Source organism: Bidens hawaiensis, unplaced genomic scaffold (assembly GCF_021521415.1).
Source record: "Bidens hawaiensis isolate Kalapana, Puna unplaced genomic scaffold, B.hawaiensis_p1.1 tig00050010_1, whole genome shotgun sequence".
NCBI lineage: Eukaryota > Viridiplantae > Streptophyta > Magnoliopsida > Asterales > Asteraceae > Bidens > Bidens hawaiensis.
The window spans coordinates 73,557-83,142 of record NW_027498973.1 but is presented as its reverse complement, the minus strand read 5'-3'; the positions used below and the strand labels follow the sequence as shown (position 1 = coordinate 83,142).

Sequence of the window (9,586 nt, the reverse complement as noted above, 5' to 3'; positions counted from 1 at the left end):
TAAAAAAGGTATTATATTAACTACTATTTATGCGTAGGAGCCAACTAGGGACATATTATGCTTCCAAAGAATTTCAAATGTTTGGCCATAAGAAATGATAACCTAAAATCATGATTAATGCTAGCAAAATAGGAACCCAAAACCAATTTTCTAATCCCATGCTTAAGTCATATATGCGTATGTTTTAGTGTGAAAGAAAGTATGAAATTAAATTAAAATAAACTATATCTATTGATCGAAACCGAATACAGTGATTTATCATTTGTTATTTTGATCTAGTGTGTTGAACGTGTACATATGAAACAATCACAATTAAAATCAATGTTTATGATGGTTTTCTAGTATTTACTGTTACAATCAACTTTTGATACATATTTTATACTTGGCAAGCTAAAAATAGTGCATTTGTTAATTAAACGAGACACAGTAAAAATAAAGCATCACAATGAGTATAACTATCAGCATCATTCTCACAATTCCTTTCTGTATTTTAAGGGCTATTTTATTTTAAATCTTACTATTTACGAATTTATGTACATACTTTAGGTTTTGGTTCAAGCACACTTGATTTATTATCTTCTTAGAAAATTATGTATTTATTTATTTATATTCCTACAAAATAGACTTTTATCGGTGAATAATTCACTTATCGGGAAAATAAAACTCCGAAGAAACAATTAAATTTGAATTTCAATAGGATAACTAAGGCTACGTGTTATGTTCATCACTTGTTACTCACTGTTTTTATATTTTTTTAAATACAATTAAATTATGTACAACCTCTATAACATATGGCCAGAGTGATGAGTGGGATGGTGACCACACAAACCTGACCAAGGTCAGGGCATTCCCCGCAATCCAGCACATCCCCCCCCTCCCCCAAACACACACACACTTACGCACACACATGGAGTAAGAGGATTGAAATTGTTGCCGAAACTTGGGTATTGATATAACAAACTATTTAAATCTTTAAATCCTTTTCATTATTATGTTATAGATATGTTAACTCATATAATCTTAGTTGCAACTTATGATCTCCAGTTTATTTTATTTTAATTTTTATACAATTTAACAAAAATAACTTTTTAACTTCATACAAATTAGAATTAGAAACTAGGAAGTAAATTCAAATCTAACTTTTCAATATCTGTAAATATTAACCAATAAAAACATTGGATGACTAAAGTTTGAACGTATAATAATTATGCTTCACCTTTTTTTAACCATATTTAATTTTCTTGGTAAATTTGTCGTGACTTCATGCATTTCCTTTTTTGCTAAAAAGGAACCCCCATAATCTTAACAATGATTAGAAATCATTGATAATCATAATTTAGATAAAACCTAAACATATCAATACACACACCATTTAAGTTCTTTGATTTTAAATTTTCCTAAACTCTTGCTTAGCTTATTTTAACACTGATTGATATTTTTTTATTCAGATAAAAGTTTGATACAATCTATTTAACACCACTTCCAAGATCTGAACCCTCATCATTTTGATTAAGAGTAGTCTTTACTCTTTACTGCTACGTTACAACCTAAAAGTAGAATTACACATCACTAAAATTAACTCATCAGCCAAAGAAACATAGTGCGCGCAATATGCATAACACATAACCATGCCATTCGATATTTTAACTTTTTAGATCGAATAAAACGACGTCGTCATACAATAAAAGTAACAAATAAATGGCTATCATTAACCATAATGAGAAGATATATACTGATGGGGTTGTGTCTTGTTGGTGTTGTAGCTTTTGGCCATAAAAATGATTGACATGAATAGGGTTTTTCCTGAAAAGATAAGAAACATTTTCCTCAATTTAAATATCATGGTGTTGGCCATACATATCAATTGGAATATCTATCTATCCATCTATAGAAACAACACTCATAAATCCCAAAAATGATATGGACCAAATGGCAAAATGTTTTTTTTTTACACTTCTTGTGCCTAATTTAGCACCTTTTTGAAGTATAGGGTGGTGGGGTGTAACTTTTGACTAATGAAAAAGCCGCCTGCTGTTTATAAACACAAGTTTGAAAGATGAAAACACACAAATGAAACTACTTTTGATCATATCATCATCTGGGTGTCTTGTTTTACTGACTTTTAAGAAAGATTTCATAAAAAGATTTGATTTTTATGTTGATTTCTTCAATGTCTTTTGATATTAGTTAAATCTTGAGTTTTTAGACAACACCCTCCAAATCTTTCTTTGTAATTGATTGATTGATTGATCACAGTTAGTTAAATTCAAGTTTCTTGAAATTTGATGGTGAAAATCTTGAATTTTGTCACAATTTGTTCAAAGATTGATCTTTTGACAGTTGAACTTGTGAATTAAGTGAAACTGTTGAGAGTTTGGGGTTTGGGTTGGAAGTGAATTGGGAGATGGGATTGGGAAGTCTTCTTACTCCCACAGTGGGTCCACCAATAAAGCGGCGAGCGGGTTTGAGAAGGAAACAGGCAGGCAGAGGCTCTTACAGGGGTAGTTAGAGGTTGCAGAGGGTAAAAAGGTCATTTTAGTTTCTGTTTGGGGGGGGGGGTGTTCTATAGTTGGTTAACATAGTGGGGATGAAGATGATGAGTGGTGGTGGTGGCGAATTGCACCGACTACTCAAGAATCTGTGTTTTAACACTGACTGGAAGTATGCTGTTTTTTGGAAGCTCAAACATCAACCTCAAATGTAAGATCATGTTCAACAACTTTAGTATCTACATGTTTTTTTTTGTCTTTTTTGTTTTAATTTGCCTAAATTAATTTGCAAATAAACTCAACTAATTTTAGCATGAACTAACCGAAATGGGAATATTTGTAGGATGTTGAGTTGGGAAGATGCTTATTGTAACGATAAAGAGAAAAACGATTGTTCAGATATCAACAACTGGTTCAATAACACGAGTGACAATTTGAAGGACGAGTGGTATGCACAAGATCATCTTGGATTAGCTATTGCAAACATGTCTTATCACATATATTCTATTGGGGAAGGGTATGTTGACAAATAAAACTGAATTACATTTGAGTTGGTTACGTATAAAATTGGATCGTTTATCGTGCTTATTATCCGTGCGTTTGTATTCTTTGTTGGGCAGGGTCGTTGGACAGGTTGCAGCTACGGGTAAACATCAATGGATATCAGGAAATCAACTTGTTAATAGTTTGTATTCTATAGACACGGTGAGCTATAACTTTGATATCGGTAATACTGTACTATACTGTATTATATTAATAATATATTTCTTACGCTTCATGTTAATTTTCAGCATTTTGACGGATGGAAAACACAGGTTACAGCCGGGATCAAGGTATGTCACGCTACATACATCAAATTTGAAGTATTACTTTAACGATATAGTTTCGACAATCATATTCAACATGTTACTTATTTACGAAGATAGTAATTTTGTTGGGGCAAAAGTTAACCACCCATTTTGACTTGTTACAGAACTAGCCAGACATACTCATTTTGCCACTCTAATCCTATTTATGAAATGATGGTTTTGATGTTTTTATGCTTTGTAGACCATCGTTGTTGTCGCTGTTGGTTCATATGGGGTTGTACAACTCTGCTCTTTAAAAACCGTAAGACTACTTTAAGTATTTACTTCTATCTCATGTTTTATCTATAAGTTTTTTGCATTATAGGCACGTAAAATAGTTAACCACATCAAGCTTTTTATTAAGTTGTCATTAATATAAAATACGCAGATCACCGAGGATTTGAAGCTCGTGAACCATATTAAAGAAATCTTTTTTGCACTACATGAACCTTCTCCTTGTGTGGTATATATACATATATCTCTCTCCCAACCGTACCAAATTATCATTTTTAATATTATAACTCATCACCCAACCCGCATATTTTGTAACATCCAGAAACTTACTATGCAAATTGTTTTACAGACGGAAATGTCTACGAATTCGGGTTCAATGAGATCTCAAAGACATGTAAACAATCACGATAGAACAACGAATAAGTGGATAAAAGTTAAAACGATCACCAATCATCAAGGAACCGTAAACTCAACATCAGATACCGTCCGATCAACAACTTACAATGATCCAAACCATGACTTGTTCATGCCCACATTTCCGGAACCAGAAACCAACAATTCTTTCAAGTTTCCCACTGGATGCGAGTTATATGAAGCATTGGGGCCCACATTTTATAAGCAAAATAATAGTTTCGATTGGGACACAGTTACAACCGAGACTGTAACTGTCAACCAGACAGCTGGAGACACAAGCAGCACAAGAAGATCATGCTCTGAAAACCTCTTGGAAGCAGTTGTTGCTAATATTTGTTGCAGTGAAAGTGACACTAAATGGTCAACGTCATCTGGTCAACCAGTCAAACCCCAACCAACCCCTAGTGATTTGCAAACCAGTGGTTCAGTTTGTTACTCTTTCGAGCGTTCTTTACAAGGCTTCTCATCAACTAGTGTTAGTAGATGTAGTGAGAAGTTAGACGGCCCCCGAGAACCTGCTAAGCCCGGGAAAAAACGGGCTAGGCCCGGTGAAAGTGGTAAACCCCGGCCTAGAGATAGACAATTAATTCAAGATCGTATTAAGGAACTCAGACAACTTGTTCCTAATGGATCAAAGGTAACCTCGGTTTTTCCAATAATATTCATTTTATGAATTTATTAAACTAATAAGTTGAAACAATTTGTGTCACGCAGTGTAGCATCGATTCACTCTTGGAACGAACAATTAAACATATGCTTTTCATGCAATGTATCACGAAGCATGCTGATAAAATTGATAAATGTGCTGAGTTTAAGGTACCTATTTTTGTTTCTATCGTTTCCTATAAGCTTTATGTTAACAAACCTATCAGGCGATAGCATATTAATTTTACTACCATTTGCAGTTGCTCGGGAATCAAGATCAGGGTTCAAGTTGGGCAATGGAAGTAGGAAACGACCTAAGAGTTTGTCCAATAATCGTGGAAAATATTGGTACCGAGGGGCAAATGTTGGTAGAGGTATAATTGTGACTTGTAACACAAGAAATCCATGAAATATTTTCAATTCTTGCCAACAATATTGCTTTTTGTTTGCACAGATGGTGTGTGACGAATGTGTTCATTTTCTAGAGATTGCTGAAGCGATCAGGTGTTTGGGATTGACCATTTTAAACGGCGCAATAGACGCATATGGTGATAAAACTTGGATGTGTTTCATTGTTGAGGTATACCCTGATATTGACATAATCCAAATCGACTAACAAGTCAAACTTAACATGCGGCTAATCTAGTCAACGTGATCTATGCAGGCGGAGAATAACAGAAGTATGCATCGGATGGATATACTGTGGTCACTCGTTCAGATATTAGAACTGAAGACAAAGACTTGAGTTTGTGATTTTTCTTGTAGAGTGATTGATTTTTGTGTTTGATACCTCTCGGTTTGACTGGGATTTTCTCTTTTTATTTGGATTATATTTTGTTGCAAGATTGATTGTTATGAACTTGTGAATTTTCAAACAATGTGATAGTGATTTGCTGCTTGTTTATTTTGGGAATATAAAGTTTTTATATATTGTCATGAAAACAGGACAATGATATTATAAAATCTAGATACTGATAGCAAAATCTTGATAATAAGATGGTCAAATTACCATTATGAAGATTAATTTCTTATCATTTCATCTTGACTTCAGTGAAAAGAACATGGCGTCTGAAACGTGGATCATACTTTTTGATCTCAAGCTTGTTCTGCTTCAGTCTAGGATTCTTCCTCTTAACATAAAAGAAACCAGTTTCTGCTGATGACATCAAAGTTTTTTAGTTTTTTTCATCAATCCCATTGTTTAATCTACACAAACAGAACATCAATTAGAAACAAATAAAGATAAAAACATAAAACAAGTCAAACATACAAGGTTATCACACAAATTGAAGGAAAGTCTATTGATAAAATGGAAAACTTTAATACAAAACAAATCCTTGACATTAAATGGGTCCTACTATAACAACACCCTAGCCCACTATCCGGAAACCCTCCATACGAGTTGTATGGAGTCATACGAGTCGTATGACTTTTTCCGTACTTGACAGTAACGAACTTGTCAGAATAGTTATTCACCAAACTTTCATAGGAGGTTGTGTGACCCTATACGAGTAGTATGGAATGAGTATAGCCCAAATCGATTAAAATAAAATCTCATATTATCAACAACAAAGAAAACAAAACTAAAAAGAATCCAAACTATTTTTCACAATTTGGTTGTTAGGAAAAACGTAACGAGTATCAACGTCGATTAAATTTAAAATAAAGTTATTTGTTTTTCACTTACCCATCTTATATAAAAAGGGATTATTACAAAAAGATTAAAATGAAGTTGCTCGTGTTCTCTTGTTTAAAAAATAGTTTCATGGGACAATATTAGACCCTATACAACTCGTACAAGTGTGTATGAATAGTGGGTAGGGTGTGTGCGTATAGGTGTGTATGAATAGTTGGTTATTATCAACTGCAAATCATTGAAAGACTTACGTTACCGGTGACGAGATCGGTGTTCAGTGTAGGACTGCCGTTGTTTTAAAACCCTACCAAAGGTTGCCTCCTGGTTTCAAATACTATTAAATTAACTTCTGTAAAGTCCAAAGTATTAAAACATTTACACTTTTTCTCCTGTTTAAACATTTGATTTATCACAGTCCTTGTATTCAGTTTACAAAACATTGTGATGCTGTCTTTTGTTGCTCAAACATTCATGAAATGTTTTCTTCCGTTACGCTTTAAGTACACGTGGCCCAAATTCCAAAAACTAACAAGGGTTTGCTGTCTATAGTTACACATACGTACGCATAGATGGCACAAGAGCAACAAGATCGAAAACACTTTGTCTTACGAAAAGGGTCTCAATTTTATTATGTGCTTTGGACCTTAAAAATAATTAAGACGGCCTTGTGTATAGCCATCACTAAGTGTGTTGTTACTACTTACTAATAACCTATTTCTACTTCATCTATCCGAATGGATCCTTTATATTACGAGACTATAAGTCTATAATCAAGGTGAATTAGACAAGCAAGTCTGGGTGGCGTAGTCGGTTAGAGCAAAACTTTTTAGAAACATGATTTATATTTTTTCTAAAATGAACTCCCTTGGTGATGAGATGTTAGGTGACACTTTATTTGCAAGCATTTTAAAGGCTTTATCTTGCAACAAAATGATTTTTATTTGTGGGCAGATCAAGAAAAAAGAAGCAAATCAAAAGTGTATTGTAACAACTAGTCAAGCTGGCATGCTGCGCCACATAATTCAAATTGATCTTTGGCGAAAGCGAAAGTTAAACAAGCTAGTCTGGGTGGTGTAGTCGGTTATCACGCTAGTCTCACACACTAGAGGTCCCCGGTTCGAACCCGGGCTCAGATATTTTGTTATTTTCTCTGTGTTATTTTGGTTGGGATTTCATAAGAGGTCCCCGGTTTGAACCCGGGCTCAGACATTTTGTTATTATTTCTGTGTTATTTTGGTTGGGATTTCATATGTGGTCACATGCGTGTTAACATTTGAATAATAAGAAATTTATTTCTGATATTTTGGTTGGGATTTCATATATGTGGTCGCATGCGTGTTAACATTTGAATAATAAGAAATTGCATTTGCATGTCTTAGTAACATAAGAAAATATGTTAGGGTTTTTAATTATATTTTCACATTATTTTATGATTGGTTAATGGTTAGGGGTGTTATTCGGGTTATATCTTTGGGTTTCAGGTTACTCAAGTTTCTCAAGTTGTGTTCCCTGGGTTTGACAACCTTATTTCGAATACTCATACTTAACCCTAATCTCCCCGGGGTTATTCGGGTTTTATGAGTACGATTTAATCACGCTTCGAGTATTTGAGCTAAAAACTAAAATATATATATAGAAAAAATGAATTTTAATAATTCAAATTATTAACTACTAGCCAATAATAATCTCAACTAACAATGTAACCGGTAAGAATCCCTACTTCAGTTTCATACTCATAACAATCTCAGTCTAACAGAGCGGTAATTGCGTTAGTTATTTCTTTTTAAGTGAGTGTGAAAGTGACCAAATTACCCTTTACGTTAAATAAATAATAAATAATCACTTCAAGTTTTGTTTTTTATTTTTGTAAAAATGCACACCAATGTTTGTTTAAATGTTGCTTCCAAATTTGGCTTTCTTATCAAGTAATAATCTTGGTACATGTTATTATAGTTGATATATAGATTTTTAATTTGATTTACTGATAAGACAACACTTTTTTCTTTAATGCCCAAATGCTTGGTACTCAGGTGTAGTGGGCTACAAATCTGGGCGAAAAGGGGCGCGAACATCGACCCCCAGGCGCGACAAAATGGTCAATAGGGGGGGGGGGTATATTTCTCGCCGGCTTGGTGAAGAGTGATGATGACGTGGCTATCAATTATTGGTGGGAGAGGCGATTTTGGGGCTACAACACCGCCCCCTGGGGCTACATATCGCCCATTTTTGTCACGTGTCAAAAATCGTCTCATTTTGTAGCCCCTCCACTACACATAGCGTTAGTGATTTGTAAACTGTGATGCTAGATTGTTATATTATAGATATTTAAGTTTAGTTTGTTAGTGACTTTATCTTTATATAATAATTATGTATCTTTATATAATAATTATATTGTTAAATATCTTACTATAAGACCAATAATGAAGTTATGGATGATATATGTTTCTTTGTTTTGTGATCTTCTTCATTTGGTTTTCTTTTAAGTTGCTGATATGAAATTGTTTAACTTCTTTAGGGGATGACCGAAACCGCCTCTCATGTAAATGATGTTTGTTGGACAAAACCACGGCGCGTTTGTCAATCAATCAATCAATCATGCCCAGTAAAATCCCACCGACAGCAAAGCTATAAGTAGGGTCTGGGGAGGGTGGGATGTAGGCACACCGTACCTCTATCCAAAGGAATAAAGAGGTGGCTTCCAGAGAGACCCTCGGCTCTAAGTACATGTGTATGAAGCAAAATAAAGGAAATCAAAGTTTAACAATTATATAAAAACTACTACTAATTATAATAATATTAATAATAAGATCACAGTTTAACAGCTATATAAAAGCTAATAATAATTATAATAATAATAATAATAATAATAATAATATATGTAAGGGAAATACCATTATGGTATGTGACCTAAATAAGTTAAGTCTCTAAAAATCCTTAACTTTAATTCTACTTCTCCACGAATTCCTATCCTCAACCATGTCCTCGGAGAGGTTTAGTGAGTGAGGTGACACATGAAATCGAGTTATCATATTACCAAAAAGCCCCTCGTCACAGTAGTGAAATTGAAACGGTGAACGTTTGAAAGCAGAACCAATTGCAGATTTAGACCTTTTCCTTGACATAGTTTATAGCTACTACTGTGGGAAAGGCCTGCAATGCATCATCATAAAGTGGATGGTGGAAATATAATGAGTATCAACGTCGATAAAAAGTTATTCTTTCTTCACTTAACCGTCTTATATAAAAAAGGATTATTGCAAAAAGATTACAAAGGAGTTGCTCGTATTCTCTTGATTGTCCGGTTTGATTAAAGAATAATT

General features: G+C 33.9%; 1 protein-coding gene and 1 non-coding gene across 2 annotated transcripts; both read left to right on the top strand.

Moving 5' to 3' along the window:
- Nucleotides 1-1,512: 1,512 nt before the first annotated feature.
- Nucleotides 1,513-5,493, top strand: LOC143598382 (transcription factor EMB1444-like). The gene is made up of 11 exons (XM_077076612.1): nucleotides 1,513-2,700; nucleotides 2,833-3,006; nucleotides 3,110-3,194; nucleotides 3,281-3,322; nucleotides 3,540-3,599; nucleotides 3,726-3,800; nucleotides 3,921-4,622; nucleotides 4,700-4,801; nucleotides 4,891-5,004; nucleotides 5,085-5,210; nucleotides 5,295-5,493. The coding sequence occupies exons 1-11, from the start codon at nucleotides 2,588-2,590 to the stop codon at nucleotides 5,373-5,375; spliced, it is 1,674 nt and encodes a 557-aa protein (XP_076932727.1). The 5' UTR covers nucleotides 1,513-2,587; the 3' UTR covers nucleotides 5,376-5,493.
- A 1,835-nt stretch (nucleotides 5,494-7,328) lies between these two features.
- On the top strand, nucleotides 7,329-7,402 carry TRNAV-CAC (transfer RNA valine (anticodon CAC)). Its single transcript has one exon. It is a non-coding gene; the product is annotated as a tRNA-Val (tRNA).
- The last annotated feature ends 2,184 nt before the right edge of the window (nucleotides 7,403-9,586 follow it).